The sequence below is a fragment of the Misgurnus anguillicaudatus genome, chromosome 18 (assembly GCF_027580225.2).
Source record: "Misgurnus anguillicaudatus chromosome 18, ASM2758022v2, whole genome shotgun sequence".
NCBI lineage: Eukaryota > Metazoa > Chordata > Actinopteri > Cypriniformes > Cobitidae > Misgurnus > Misgurnus anguillicaudatus.
Window position 1 is genome coordinate 15,194,874 of NC_073354.2, and position 16,972 is coordinate 15,211,845.

Sequence of the window (16,972 nt, forward strand, 5' to 3'; positions counted from 1 at the left end):
TTTCATATAGCGATATACTTCCTGGCCCCAATGTCACCCTGTCTTTGTTGGTAAGCCTCACCATTGGTTGAATTTGATTCAGACGCACTTACCCCTGTTCGGCTTCCCAAAGTGTCAATGCAGTGATGCAGTGCGAGTTCCCTCGAAAGGGAAAGTAATTGTCATAAACATCACAATTTATTAGACAATTAACCGTCAGCCAAAATTTTCATTTTGGGGTAAGCTATTCATTTAAGAGGAATAAAAAGTAAAGCCTGAGAAGTTAAGACATAATGTTAAGTATATTCCAAAGGAAACACTATAAGCACTGTGAAATGTTATAGGAAAGTGTTAAATCTGCTATTGTAAAAAACAAATCACATTTAGTTTCACTAGTAAATTTTTAAATGAGACATGGAGCCGTAAAAAAAATTAGGATTTAAGTGCTGCACTTTTTAATAAACTCATACTTCAGTCACGTTCTGTACAGATTACAGAATTACACTTCTTACATCCGTGTTGGATGATAAAATGAGCAGTTATTCTGCAAGGCACTGACCAATGTTAGATTGCTGAAATTAATGGTAAAACATGGATTTAATGCAGTGTTCAGAATATTGCATTCTTGATCAGTCAGACAACTGACATTGTCATATCCAAATTTTCCACGTTTTCAGTCAAAACCAAAAGTACATAGTGCTACATTTCCTACCTGAAGAAACCCACACGATAATAATAATAATAATAATAATTGGGTAAGTACAACCAATCCTGGCAAGAATAAAAATAAAGACTCTTATGCTCGAGAGTGAAAAATATGCTTATAACGTTATAAAAAAAGTGTAACAATAAACATTAACCAGATAATACATATATATATATAAAGGTCTAAAATGAACTCTATGGATCAGCACTTCAATAGGAGAGGAAATACACTGCATTTCCTTTCCATCGGGTTACAAACCAAATATTAGCATTTTAAAGGCATCCAGAACAAGAAGGTCACCTGGCAATGCTCCACACTCCAGGTAGAACGGACTTCTTCACGCTGATAAGACAATATATTTACCCCTAAAACCACGAACGTATTAAATTGATCTCAGATCAACTGGTCTCAGATCAGCATGAAAGAGCGACATCTACCAGCCCAACAGTCCTCATTAGTGGTAGCAGATACTGCCAATAAACTTAGGAATATATCTGCCGTCCACAGCAACAGATGATGCTCGTGCATATCACAGGTTATCAAATCTGAATGAACGTTGTGGTCATATGGCACAACACAAAGTGGTATCCATACAGTATCCAAGTACAGTATTGAAATCCAGCATTGTAAGATTTGATGGACAGCAATATGGACCGTGTGATTATATCAAGTGGTGATTGGCTTAAGCACACTAGAAGTCCCTGACATACTGCTGTGACATCAAGAAGATACACCGTCCTGGTCCATACTGCTTCCTAGCGCTTCAATGTCATTGCTTATGTCCGAAATCATGCGGTCCCATTCGTCGCCCTCGGAGGGTGCGGTTCCCTCGTCGGAGCCACCCGCAGCCCCGTTGCCGTTGGTGGTGGAGTCTGACGCAGAGCTGGCCGTGCGTCTGTAACGCCCGAAGCTGTCCGTTATAATGCCGCGACCATCCTTCACGCCGATGGTTTCCAGAAAGTTCTCAAAGTGCTGGCTGTCCTTCTCGGGAATGAAAGGCCTCAGTCCTAAAATAAACGTGGATTTAACAGATAAAGAGATTCTGAACAAGACTTTAAATTCAAGTGTTATTACCCAGTAAAGAGAGCCTTAAGTAACATTGCAAACTTACCAAGAAGGAGAAATTTCCTGCTATCTCCATACAGCTGCCGCAGGTTGATGCAGAACTCGTGGATGGACGCCCCATTTGTGTACTCGCGTAACAATGTGGCAAACTGCTGGATCTCCTGAGAGGACAACTTTGTCCTCAGCTATCACAGAGAAATGCAGGATGAACCGGAATGCATGATGAGCTCAGTTAGTGAAACCCTAAAACTAGAAGGGAAATATATTTGCCCTCCACACAAACAAAAACAAACACTCAGTGTGGTCATGTAGTCCTGTAGCAGTTCAGTAGTCGTTGTACTCAATTCACTTTCACTGACTGTTTCGGTTTGCGGCGAGGTGGGGGTGGAGGAAGGGGAGGGACATGAGGAGTGCCCCGCCTCTAGAGAACTTCGAAACGAACTGCAATTGCACAAAAAACACGGTTGGCCAACACAATGGGTAATGTGGCTTATTATAATAATGTCGAATATAAATAAAAGCAATACTTACATGTCAGCCTCCGTCTCGAACACTTCCTTCACATCTCGGCTGGAAGAGTCCTCTTTCATATGGCAAAAAATAGAGATATATTTCAAATGAATCCATGCTGATCTTGGTAAATTTAACAAAAACATTGCATTTAGTACATTTTCAGTCTTGGTACATAATAACGTATTGCGATAACATAACAGCAATAAGCATAAAAGGCCAATTCACACTGATCTATCAAACAACAACCAACATACTTATTTATAAAAAAGCAATAAGCCCCAAGAAGCAGTGGGTTACCAGTGCTACGCTTCGCGTCGTGCCTAACAACGCCCCTTAGCTGTTATAAAATGCACTGTAACCCCACTGCTTTGCGGGGCTTATTGCTTTTATAAAACGGTTACTTCATATTCATAACGTTAGCGGGATTTCATAAAATAAAACACAAATAAGTTGTAATTATATTAGTACAAATATTACTCTTCCGCCAAACAAAGTAGTTCCTCAGAATCAAGTGTGACTGAAACAGAGCGCAGTTCCCAACCAACACAGACGCAGCAAAGACACAATGAAAATATGATTTAAGACTGTGGTGTCAACATTCATCAAATATGCTTGGAAGCATTCTTAACTTTAACTCTTTCCCCGTCAGTGTTTTTTTTTCAGTGATACTTATGTAATGCGGTCTGAACCGTGGGTTTACCGGGGTATTTTATCACGGCTTAGAACGCGTTTCAACCAATCAGAATGAAGAACCAGAACTGCCCGTTTCATTATACATGTTTTTGTTGGGTCAGTGGGAATTACGCTTAAGGCACAAAAATTGTGTTTTGCATCACTTTTGTACTTCTTTTAAACCATTGGTTTAGTTTTCAGAGAATAAATACAGAAACACGCTTGCGTCTTTGTGCCACAAAGGACTAAAATCGTTCCAAAGAAAGCAGTCTGTCTGCCGAAGTCAATTTCTGCCGAGGCAAATAGAAATTATCTCTCTGCTTGCAGTGCGCCAGTCCCGCTTGTTGCCAATGTAAGCGAGCATTCACAGACACACCATCAAGCAGCAGTTCACTCCCATCATTTATAACGATAACATTCAGCAGTGAATCAGAAAACAGTGTTCACATCATCCAAAATAACCAAGTGACAGCCCAAAAGTGCTAGTGTGAAACTGACTGAAATCTGCACCGCAAGAAATTTGGTCGAGTCTTGCAGCACTCCAGGACTGCAGCTAACATCCACAGTGACTCAAAAAGGAAAACATGAAGTTTTTCACTCACCGCTACACATAGAAATATGCCTGGTGGGGGTTGTGGCTCCATCAAAGATGGCCCTGTCCAGGAAGTCAATGGTTGACTCCGTGTAGACGATCTGGAAGACTTGACTGAGGAGAAGACAGAGCTCTTCTGCTGCCGCCTGTGAAACCAATGCTCATATCAATAATCACACCACTGCCATTTTAGTGCATCTGAGGTAACACTATATTACCAGCAAACCTCAGAAAAGTCGTCACTTCAGCTTTTTTAATACAAGGCCTTAACCCTTTAACTGCCTGCTCGACCAAATGGTTGAGTACATTTTGAGCCTCTATATTTTATTGAGAGGAGTACCTAACTTAACTCAAGCTGAGTTTGCCATCTCTACCATCTGGCTGAGGTATGTTATGCCAAAAAAATCCATTAGATGTCAGCGTGTCAATCAACAGCACTTGTCACAACACATCTTCTAAGATAGATGTCAGAGAGAAAGAAATCACTCCTGCCATGTTAACTGTTCTTGTTGAAATTTTTCAAAGTAAACATATTTTTTTGACATATTACACTTTAAGAGTCCTAACTTTACAAATTATGTTACTTGGTGTCATGAAAAAAACGTGCGTATGTTTTTAATAATTTTTCAAATCGTGCTCAGCCAAACGGTTGATTTGTCACTTTATGGAAGATGTAGAAAAGCTAAGGTAAGGAAAATATCATTGTCAATTATATAATCAAAAATTACTTTTTGAATGATGTTTTATATTGTTTGAAGGATTGTTTCTAGTGTTGGCTTACTCTACACAGCATTGCTGGTTTACAAAGAAATGATCATTTATCTAAAAAAAAATTAAGAAAAAAAATCCTGTTGCACTACCACACTTGACAGTGTGTTTCTTGAATCATAAAAGCCTAAAATGACATTGTATTAATATATTTTGCCTTCTTTTATTTTAGGTTTTGAATGCAGAAAGAATGTAATGTCTTTATTTGTGTTACTTTTAGTTACTTACTTTTTTATTGTTAAAAAAACATTTAATTTCCTGTGTTAAAATGAAAACCTGAAATATTTTTATATTTTATACTTCAATAAGCATAAAAGTAAAACAATTTTATTTTGATTATGTTTTTAAATAAATTAGTATTACGGGTTGTGCACACCAAAACTTTTAAACTTGGCTGAAAACGCCTCAATTGCCAGCTGTTTTTTTCAGCTGAGCGCCAGCTTTCTTCAGCCGAGCACTTTTGTAGCTGTGATACTTGAGCTGTGAGCCGGTTGGTTGTTGTGATACTTGTCCCGCCCCTCCTCCACTGTGATTGGACGGCCTTGTGAGAACTGACATTGATGAGCGGAGCTTTTCACCCAAAGTTGAATCTCTTTCAACTCTTGATGGTCGGCGGCCAGCGTGAAAAGAACCGCTAACTGCTGGCTTATTTTTAAAAAAATCAGAGCTTCCATTGGAAACATGCGCCGGCCACGGGCGTAAAAGCTTTGGTGTGCACGCCCCCTTATGCTGCGTTCACACCTGCCGTGGTAGAGGCATCAAGCGCGAGTGATTTCAATATTAAGTCAATGTGAAGATGCGTTGAAGCGCATCTGGAGGTACCGTGGCGTGAATGAGGCGCTTAGCGCGGCGGGGTAGACGCGATTCCGTCTCGTTTGCGCAAATTGAGCGTTGCCACGGGAAACGCACAAGTTAAAAATTTGGAACTTTGGCGGAAAAACGCGCCACGTTGACCAATTAGGAGCTTGCTCTAGTAGTGACGTGATTACAGGAAGCGAGCGGAGTCGTAGAAGCCCCTCCCATGACGCAAATTTCCGCGTGAATGTATCGATGACTAGCGCGCGAATGAAGCAAGTAAACTCAAAATGTTCAAGCGGCAAACTAGACGCAGTAGACGCAAATTTGGCTGGTGTGAACCCAGTTATAGTTCATATTTTCTGATTTCAATAGTACGTGTATGAATTCCTTTAAAGGGATAGTTCGGCCAAAAACGATATTAAACCCATGATTTACTCACCCCCAAGCTGTCCGAGTTGCATATGTCCATCGTTTTTCAGACAAACACATTTTCGGATATTTTAGAAAATATTTTAGATATTTCTGTTCATTAAATGTTATGTTACGGGGTCCAGCAATAGTCCACGACCTTCAAGTCCAAAAAAGTGCGTCCATCCTTCACAAATTAAATCCAAACGGCTCCAGGATGATAAACAAAGGTCTTCTGTGGGTAATCCGTGCGGTGTTTTTGTAGAAATATCCATATTTAAAATGTTATTAACTTTATAAACTAGCTTCCGGGAGCGCCGCCATTTTGGAGTGATGCGCATTCAGGATGAGAGCTTACGCAGCGTACAGAGTTTCTCTGCTGCTGCTCTGTGCCCCCGCCCTCCGAATTTGTCATACGTCACTAAGAAAAGTGCGTACACTACGCTAATCCTCTCTCCTGAGTCTAAGATGGCGGCGCTACCGGAAGCTAGTTTATAAAGTTAATAACATTTTAAATATGGATATTTCTACAAAAACACCGCTGAGCCTCTGAGCGGCCTTCAGGCCTCCGAGTCCGAAGTCATGTCCTCATGAGGCAGCGAGGCCACAAGTCCTCACAGTCCTCACTGCCTTGAGTTTTCGGACGTAGCCAGTGTTGTGGACAAATGCGGAAATATGCGCTTGCTTATGGACTTATGGATATCTCTGTACCGTCGGCCGCTGGTTGTGTCAGCTCCTGTAAGCGTACGGGCCAACCAAACGACCCAAGAAGAGTTTGGAACAAAACGAGGGAGGATCAATTTGGTGTTGCATTATCTGGATAGAGAGAGCTTCACGACAACATTTAACTAGACCGAGATTCTGATCCTGCTTGTGTTTTACGCGATGGGTGAGTTGTTTTGATTCGTAACCTTTCAAAAAACGTATGCTATTATATTGATGACAACATTACTGTAATCAGCGCGTCTTCCCGCAGACGATATGCACATCAAAGGTATTGTGAGATTCTGATCCTGCTTGTGTTTTACGCGATGGGTGAGTTGTTTTGATTCGTAACCCTTCAAAAAACGTATGATATTATATTGATCACAACATTAGTGTGTAGACTGTAATCAGCGCGTCTTCCCGCGGACGATATGCACATCAAAAGGTATTGTACAGCAATATAAATGGTCATTTTAAGACACTTCACAATAAGATTTGTACTGTCAATACATTATGTGAAAAATCATTGTAAGTTGAAAACTTAATTCTGAGCTGTGTTTACCATCGAATTTGGACTAATACTGTAATATCAAAATGACTAACAATTTCGTTTTGAACATCACATATAAACTTACATAATGAAATAAACGATGTCATCAAACGCAACATTTATAAGACTTGATTACCTTATCCATCAACGTGATTTCTCGTTCTCGTCTGATTGATTGCTAAAGTTAAAGACTACAAATCCCATAACTCCACGCTGCTTCAGAGCGTCAGTAAACAACATCATTGTTTTTGTTTGATCTGGCGCCATCTTTCGGCACATAAATACAAATTGTATCTTTAATGTCTTTTTTTCATCATGTCATACACACAAATTGTAGTGAAACTACAATTGTATTTATTAACAAATCAATTTACATATACATATATAGCTATGGCTAACCCTATCCTACTCATGTTACACACATACTCATAATGGCCCTCTTACAGTTTCAAAAAAATTAAAGCCTACCTTGTTATCGACAGCAAGCACAAGCAAGCAGCAGACCTCCACTAACACAGCCCCAGTCTCTGATAGAGAGCTCAGAGTTGGAGACTTTGACATCTCTGTACTGTGACATGGAGAACCTCCAGGCTCCTGAGCTACAAACACAACAACACAACTTATTTAGCATAACCATGCCCTGTTTTGTTAAGTTTTTTGTGTAGCAAATACAGCACACCGTAACAATACACTGTTGGTGAATCATATGATGTACCCGTTTTAAGCACCACTAGGTGGAGTGAGTCATCTCTGATGTAAGACACGGCCGCGATGTCGTGTATGGGAACGCGAAGAATAATGTCCTCTCCGTCACGCCACACGAGCTTCACATTGTATGCAGATAGACTGACAACAGCGTCCTGCTCTGATGTCAGCTGTCCTGCCAACTGATGAGACTTCTGCAAATGATGAAAGAGACAACAGTGGTTTATTTAAGAAATGTACGCTGCATATTGGTCAAGCCATCTACTTAAAAAGCTCATTTAGACCATTACACAACTATAAATGAGACCAAACCAACATATTACGTTATTCACATCAACTAAATAAGATGGCACAATCTCAGACAGGACAGGCTTACCCTGGCATTGTCGATAAGTTGCAGAACTTCTGTGCGACTGGAAGGATTGAGATATCCAGGAACTGAAGTTAGCTGTCCTAGATACTAAAATAAGAACAAGAACAGAAATAATGTTTAACTTTACATATAGTCATTCTAGAACCTGAGGTCGCTTTACAATGCATGATCAACAGCAGCATGATACGCAAAGAAAGCAAGATAATGTTCGGCAGGAACGTTATTTTGCAATTTGTGCCCACGGTTCAGCTCGGATGCGATTCGCGGATTAATATGCAGATTTAAATAGAGAAAATTTATAATTTACACCTGTTTCAAAGGCTTGCAAATGTTAACACTCAAGTGATTTTAAACAATTTATTTAACCACAAAAAGGCACTAAAGTGAGCAGTTTTCTGTACGCACAGATGCACATGCGGTTGAATGTGTCTGGTGTAGCAGCAGATCCTGTTCCCCTTGGGATGTCTGTTCCCCTTCTCGCTTTTTGTACGCCCAGCTGTTTTGTCTTAATATTTATTTTATAGTTTTAATTGTTGTGAGCTGTATTAGTTTTTACAAACACTGTACATATGCTATACCATACTAAAAAAACAACACACGCAGCTATTCTTAGGTGCCTGCGCATGCACTGTGATCAGAAACGCTTTATCGACTGGAGGGTAGGGTTGTGCCGATAGACGATAGTATCGTGTATCGACAATCTTCAGACATATCGCCAATGGCAGGCTTTCATGGCGATAGTCATGACAATAGTTGGCGAATGGTTATTATTATTATTATTATCATCATAGTTTTATATTAACACCGACAATGCATGCTTTTCCTCACATGAGGGTTTGTGGGCTTCACTTTACGCGGAGAGCTTGTAAAGAGAGAATTCCTTCTTGCACGTACCTGCACTTAATGCGCGCATCTTGGTCTCCTTCTACCACTAAATCCAGCGCGCCGTGTCATGAGCAGCTGCGCTTCTCTCTGTCTCACGTGCACGCGCTCTCACGTCTGTCCGAAGTCTAAACATAAACTAAAGTAGTAATCCTTATTTCTTCAGTTTATTGCGTTTCAGGCGAGCTGATGCAAACTTTACTTTTTGTTTAAAATATGACCTGCTGCATATAAGCGCCTCTCTCTCACTCTCGCCTACGTGCAGAGAGATGCGCTCGGTCCGAAGTCAGATCACTAGGTATTAATCCTGTTTATGATATGCATTTCAATGAGTTGTAGCAACACGTCCCTCGTGTTTAATATATGATTGTGTTTAAAATATGATCGCGTTCCGCTGGACCGATGCGTTTAAAAAGGCACCTCATGAGAGCACCACTGCTTGACATGTGTAGCCCTCTGTAACAGCACTAAACCAATGCATTGAATTGTTTGTATGTGCGCGCACGTGTGTGAGCGTGCGCAGATGCATGTTTTTACAGTTATTAAGTAATCATGACAGGGTTTTAATGACGCGCTCGCATTAATGGCCGCAGTTTTAAGAAGGTTGCGGTCATGACGGTGTTGCTCTTGTTTTTTTTTGTCCACCCATCAAGTGACTTGTTATAATGAGTAAAAAATTAACAAATTTAAAAAATGAGTAAACTACTGCCCGCCCCCCGATAATAGCGTGTATCGCCGATCTCACAGGCTGACGATAGGACGATCTAAAAATAGGGCATATCGCCCAACACTACTGGAGGGGAAACAGACATTCCGTTTGTTTACATGACAGTGGCATTTTGGGAAACGCAAACTTTTGAAAACAGGTTTCAAAGTGCAAGTTTTGAAAATGTTGGGTTACCGTTTCCATGTAAATGACAAAACCAAAAATCTGTGAAAACTGTCGTCGGGCGTATGCGTTTTATGCGTTGTTCAGTCTACATGTACTTGACAACCATAACAACATTGGCAGACCTACAGGACTGTATTTGTGCTGCTTAAGATATTGCGTTTATTAACAATTCTTTGTTAACACTTTGCCACTTTACAGTTCAGTGTCACTTGTAGTGACTGCCCTCATGTCCAACCAAACAAAATAGCTTGATGCTTCTGCCATCTTGATTGTTTGTATTATCGCGCTATACGAGAATGCGTATGTGTGCTGGTGCGTAGTTATTTACAAACTTACTTCGCTAACTACTGGCCTGGCACACATATGGCGCTTTTCCATTGCATAGTACCCCACGGTTTAGGTCGGGTCAGCTCACTTTAGCTTAGTTAGCTTTTTCATCAAGTTTAGAAAACTTCAGAGTGAGGGGTTATAGGCGTGTCGTTATATTTGCGCTGCCTACTGCTGTGACATCATACAAGTGAGAGTGTTGTTGGAATGCTATACATCCCCATACATTCACTTATTTCTGGAAAATAAGTCTGGAAGAACACTGTTATGGTGTTCCTGATTGTCAACCTGTGGATGTTTTTCATCGCTTAAAGGAAGTTTGGGAATTTACAGCAAAGCACATATGACAACAGGTTTACTCGAGACAGCGCAAGCTAGCACGAAGGTAAAGCTAATCTTTAACATTATGACGCTGATAGTGACGATTCTCTCAGACCAATCAGTTATCTACAGTGTTTTTGCATCACGTTTTGGTATCAGCTCAGGTCGCTTGGAACCCCAAACGAGGCGGTACTAAAAAAAGTACTACATACTGCACGCAGTGGAAGAGCCCCCAAAAGTAAGCTGACCCAAACCAACCTGGGGGGTACTATGCAACAGAAAAGCACCAAAAGTTAAGTGTTTTTAGTTATATTTGCTAATCTGTGTAAACGGGGACAGTTTTGACAACGTTGTAGTGTGTGCGTGAAATTGCAAAGGAATAACAGTTTCATTTCAGTCGTTAGGTGTTACAGCTTTATTTATAAATGTATCTAAAGTGTTTTATTATTTTATTTGTGTTTTTCAGACAAATGATTAAATCTCCACACAAAAAACAAACCATGAATAAGAAGGAGATTAATATACCTTAACTTCTTTTTCGATATAGTCGTTAAGCAGGATGTCTGGGTCGATGCGGTGGTCCGGAACGGAAAGAGCGAACGTGTGGAGGGCTCTGCGCTCTGTGGACTTCTCCGAAGCCTTCTTATCTCTTCCCTTCTCTCCTTTCAGAAACACCCGCTTGAACGGAGACACAATACCTGGCTGAAGAGAAAGAGGAAACCATGTCACGACTAGAGGAACACACCAACAACATGATCATAACTTAATGCATTTAGTAATTTTCACAAAAAAAAATTATTATGTTCTGTAGAAATGGCACATTTAATCCATACTGAATTTCCACTAGTAAGTCTGTAATTCAGTGATTTGTGCTGACGAAGCAAAAAGTTACCACAACAATCTCAAGCCAGTGAACACATCAGTTGCATTTACACTGACAAGACAAGTTCTGTAACGTGCGGTTTGTTTAACATCCACATCTTGTTCAAACAGAACTAAAATGCAATGCCCTTCCTCTTACCACTGACTAAAACATTAAACAAGAAAATGTGACCTTGTCAGTGAAAACCCAGCTAAAGTTGTGATTAAATGTTTTACATAAATCATTTTAGATTATGTAAAGGGCATAATCTAGCAAACTGGTGCAAAATTCTGTACTACTAGGACATATTTAACAACGAGGAACTACCAAAATAATTATGCGATGTCAAGTCTGTTAATACAAACTAGTCTAGTATGAAAATCATCATTCTGTGAAAATATAACCTTGATATCTTTAATACTGACTGACTAAGGTCATGTCAACGATTGAATTCTATGTGAAATCAGTGACTAAAATCAATTTTTGAGGCTCCAAATCTCATGATTAGATTATGAGACTGGATTTCACAAATAATCAACTAGTCTCTGCTCTACATTAACTTGTCTTGGGGGCTTTTTACAAAACCATACACTTCTCCGAAAGAAAATATGTGGAACATTTCTGGACAAAAAGGCTGCGATTTGCCGTGTGGGAAACCCCACTACTAATGTTAGCATGCAGAATAAGGTTTAAAATCGGAGGCGACCAAATGTTTAGACAACCACACTGTTTTTCAAAGTCCAAGTATTCGTAATAATGACCTGCACATTTAAAATAAGAATCTTGGTTTTCCGCAGACAAAAAGAATACCCTACCTCTGTCTCCATGACCGGCCACTACAGCAACACAATGACAACAGGCAACGCTCGGCAGCTGTCCTTTACAACAGACTACTTGTCTACTCTTTCAAGATCAGTCCAAAGCAACAGGTCGCATGTGGCTCGTGACAAATGAGAGCAGCCAGCTCCCTCCAAACAGAAAGAGAAACCACACCCCACGACAAACACGCGTCCTACCACACAAACGCTCACATTCTCAAACTACTTCATGTAGTCAGGAAGAACAGAAACCACCACTTCCTGTGATGAAACACCCAAACAAACATAAAAATGAATGCAGATCTGCTTTAGGTTCCCATTAATGACATTTTGCTTAAATGGAGGCTTTGTGAAAATATGGATTGTATATATGTGTGTGTGCGTACATGGCAAAATAGCAAGCTGGTGCAAAATACTGTTAAGTAGGACATATGTTTCAAAAAAGAGGAACTACCAAAATACTTATGTCTTATATAGAACTAGTCTAGTCTAAAAATCTACAAACGCAGACATTTAAAATTCTGCAAAAGTTTACATATTGTCTGAGATAAGCTTAACATGCACTTGCTTAATTATTGAAGAGGCAAGGAAAGATACACTAAAGGTACATAATTATTTTATGAGTCTGTCCCTCTGAAATTTCAGAAAACAACTCCACTGGTGACCATCACCGGGACTAAACAGAAATTGTAAAGTCATATTTGTTTATTATAGGTTACCAAGGTAGAGATTGTCTTGACAGACGTTTTTTCAATTAGTTAAAACATTAAGTTATATATATTCTAACTAATAAATAAAAAAAGAAAATCACTTCAGCATTTGAAATAGTTGTTTTAACGAACTTTGAGCAGGTCATTCTCAAAGTTTTCGGATTTCTGTCCAACTCAAATTACACACAAATTCTTTCTAAGCAGAGGAACTATATTTTTATGGCGTAATAGCACTTTTGGGAGTACATCGACTCGCCTGAAAAATCCGCTCCCCTTCTCACTCTCATAATGGGAGAGGGAGGGTGTTACTGCGCAGAGTCGAAGTACTCCCATAAGTGCTATTACGCCATAAAATATAGTTCCTCTTTTAAATCCGCTTAGCAAAGCGCTACGTTTTATTTTGTAACACCAAACTTACTCGTATAACTACTCGTCTTTAATAGGAAAAACGTTGATGTGTTTGGTCACTTCTAACTTTATCTCTAAATGGTAGCATTGAATGAATGGGGCTAAGCTTAATGCTATCGAAGCGTCGCAGCGCGCTCCAGCTCTTACGTGCACGCACACAGATGATAGAGGGATGTATCAACAATTCTTAGTTAAGGCAATAACATATTTTAATATTGAAAATGAGTAGACTATTCCTTTAACACGCAGTTTTCTTTATCTGCACGTTTTCTGTGAGGTGTACCGTCCCAAATCCATATAAAGCAAAGATGCGTCTTCTTTCACTTTTTAGTTTCGTTTTAAAAAGCATTCAGAAATTATAGAAAAATAGACCGCAGGACTTTCTTGATGTTAAAATAATTATTAAGAGAGATAAAGTTCGGGATCTGATTGATGTTAAAAGAGTTATTAAGAGTGACAAGGCTCAAAAGCGATGTCTGACGCAGACATCTGAAGCGCATGCACACAAACGCGCGAGTGCGTAACACTTTGTGCTATTTATATGCATCTTCAGGAGACTGGCCTCGATATATATAGACATCTAACACAAAATTACAGGTTTAAAAATATCTGTTTTGACAAGAATTCACGCAGGTATGACCTATAATCTGTTATATCTGAAGTGAATGTTTGGTTAACTGTTAAGGAAAAGTATCTGTTGTGTCATTTATATTAAACCCTTGCATTATCCTACAGTCTTAAAGTGGTCTGTGTCTCAATGTCAGAATTAAACAATAAAAAAACCATATATGTATATTGATATTGTTTTTGCTCTGCATTAACAGGTATAGTTCTGTCATGCTTTGTCAGATTCCAACAATTGTTCCAATTGTTTTTAAGTTTTTTAATAGAGAATGTTAAAATATAAATGACACATTTTTGAAAATTTGCTCATCCCAACTGAATTTGCCAGCACAGGTCACAAATGATGCAGCAGCAAACAGAAATGGAGAAAGAACAAAGTCTTCTAAAGGCAAAAACATTTATAAAACTATGGCTGATGGTTTTGTTTAAAATGTAAACAGGCTGTTGTAGACATATATTTGCATATAGTATTATCCAAATCCAAGCTGATTAGAGCATTAAAAACTTAAAAAGTGTTACGTTTAGGTAAATTTAGAACAGATAAAAATATGTGATTCATTTGCATTTAATCGCGAGTTAACTCATGAAATCATGCGATTAATCGCGATTAAATATTTTAATCTATTGACAGCCCTTATATACATACACACACACACACACACACACACACACACACACAAACACACACATGTATAATTTTAAGAAAAAATATATATATTTATATATTAAGTATTTATATTTATATATAATATAAATTATACATAAATACACATGTAAACATTTCTTATATACATGCATGTGTGTGCATTTATCTATACAAAGTTATTATACACAGTTCACACATATATATGGTGTAAACAAAAGCTTTTATTCTGCTATAGATTAATCGCAAATAATCGTTATGCATCCCTACCTGTAACAACTTGTGATTCACGACAGTGAGTACCAAATTATTAGAAAAGCAGAAAAAATGACTTTGAACACCAGATGTACCAGATATAATCACGCTATGATTTTCTCTCTTCAGCTGAAAATTAAGTTTAGATTAATAAAATATCTGTCACTCTATATCCATATGAACTGTATGTAGCTTTAAAATGCACATCCATCCAAAGTAATCCAAACGACTATTGTCAGCCATAGACTGTAATCGACTCAAAGGCCCCATCCTGTGGCCAATTAGGTGAACATCTTATGTTTTCAGTTCACATCATAACAAGAAATCTCCTACATTCTAGACGATATAAGAAAACAGAAACACACCATACACGCTTTTACTGCAGTTACAAATGGCTGTCAGTTCAACTCCTGAAAAATCCCACAAAAAGTGTGTTTAATTTCAGCTCATGACAAAAGATGAGCTAAATTTAGACTCTGGGAAAGCAGTAATGAGTTTCAATGTTGGTTAAACACAGACAGACGCAGGGGGCGTCACATCCTGTCTGAAACTTTAAAGGGTCCAACCCTAGCTCTTAATCTTCCAGTGTATGAGAAAAAAATCTCCATAAGAAAAACACGACAAAAGACTGAGGTGATCAAAATGTTACATTAGAAAACGGTGTAATGCTGCCTCCCCGCTAATCCAAGGAAATATACTAACTTAATCAGCTTTGACTATTAATAATAAAGCTAACAAGCCACTAGGGAAATTTTAAAATAGTTTTATTTTAGTAACGTGTGTTAACCATGTTTACTTGCGGATTATCATTTGCATAACATAGTTTTAATACTGATATCATAAACTATTGTTTTTCATAGGTAATGAATAGTACATTTGTGGTTACAATAGTTTTTACAACAAATATTATAGTTAACTGTACCTGTAATAAACCCATAGTTATATTTCGTTAAGGAGATGTGTGACAATCACATTAAAATGACATGCTGAGATTCAACGATCAGTTTTTTCTTACTTTGGTTTAGAAGGTAAATGGGTGTACCAATCAAATTACGAGAGAACATATATTTCTAGACATTTTAAGTGATATAAATACCACAATGGTGAGAGTTTTCGGGGGCTCGTTAAGCTGTTGACTCGTAGCTAGGCCAATACTTTACAGTTACTCACTTTGCATATCAAGTTCACGTACGGTCCCACTGCTGAACAGTGCGCTAGGGGTAACTTACCTTTTTGACTTTCTTTACATCATCCTCCATCTCTGCGTACAGATGCTCTTCATTTTAACTTAATTTGTTCAGGAGCAACGTCCACGGGTTCAGTGCCATCTGCCTCATACACGTCAACGGTGGCGCTTTACCAACCTAAACTAAACAAACCGCCCCGGCACAAAACACACTCACACACAAATCCATATCACGCGTCCGTGGATCACAGACAAGCCACTCACTTTTGTTAAAGCGCCCCAAACACGGACTTATTTAGAAGTGGAAAGAGACGGACCAAGTACGATAAAATAAAACAAAAACAGCTGCAAACTTTTCAATAGTGCCGCCATTTTGGGCGTAGGATGTATACCCAGAGTGCTTTGCGAGACCGAAAACCTCACAAGTAACGTTAGCCTACAAACAAACAATCTCCTTTAAAAAATAATAATAATCTTCTTAAATGCTGAATATCGTCTTTATATAGTAACATGTTATTAAATATGTTATGTACTAGCAGCTTATTCATTTACAAATATGAAAATTAAAATGGTTATGATTAAAGTAAACATAATAAAACCAAAGTAACAAAGTTTAATTATGATATTATTTTAAGAAAAATAGCCAGTAAATTAAATAATAATATATGCCACAAATATGGTACTTTTACTATAGTGTAATAAAGCCAATATGGCAACTAACATAAAATAATTATTACAGTCAATTTCATTTTATTTAATCGTACTAAATAGTGGATCTGGTTTAAGATACTGGCTGTGTCTCAATCAGGCAGCTCCCTTGTTCAGTAGTCAGGGCACTAATCAGGGAGCCTGTAATTTTAAGGGCTGCCTCAAACGCAAAATCTTGCAAGTGCACTGGAACGTTCGTTCTCTAAAATTCCCACAATGCAACGCAAAAACCAGTGAGCATCAGTGGTCCAGTTCACTTACTGGAAATCACGTGACCCTTTCTGATCGAGACATACTGTCAGATAGACCTACAATGTTTATTTTATAACTTATTTTATAACTTTAACTTCAGCCTAAAAGGATGGGACAAAAATTGTTATTTCTTTGGTATTATCTCATTATGAATCTACCTGTTCAGTACATTTATTTGGTGGATATGTAATTAAAGCAGTGGTTCTCAAACTAGGGGGCGTGAGGTGGTGCCAGGGGTGCTGACATTTTT

General features: G+C 38.6%; 1 protein-coding gene across 2 annotated transcripts; it reads right to left on the reverse strand.

Moving 5' to 3' along the window:
* Nucleotides 1–411: 411 nt before the first annotated feature.
* On the reverse strand, nucleotides 412–16,167 carry ccm2 (CCM2 scaffold protein). 2 transcript variants are annotated; one of them, XM_073855927.1, is made up of 10 exons: nucleotides 15,806–16,167; nucleotides 10,782–10,958; nucleotides 7,838–7,921; nucleotides 7,472–7,655; nucleotides 7,225–7,355; nucleotides 3,538–3,673; nucleotides 2,282–2,333; nucleotides 2,045–2,191; nucleotides 1,797–1,930; nucleotides 412–1,692 (listed from the first exon to the last, which is right to left on the reverse strand). In XM_073855927.1, exons 1-10 carry the CDS (start codon nucleotides 15,833–15,835, stop codon nucleotides 1,406–1,408), a joined length of 1,362 nt encoding a protein of 453 aa, XP_073712028.1. In that variant the 5' UTR covers nucleotides 15,836–16,167; the 3' UTR covers nucleotides 412–1,405. The 2 variants fall into 2 exon arrangements, with proteins under 2 accessions (XP_073712028.1, XP_073712029.1); XM_073855928.1 differs by lacking the exon at nucleotides 15,806–16,167 and adding an exon at nucleotides 11,934–12,066.
* Between the last annotated feature and the right edge of the window lie 805 nt (nucleotides 16,168–16,972).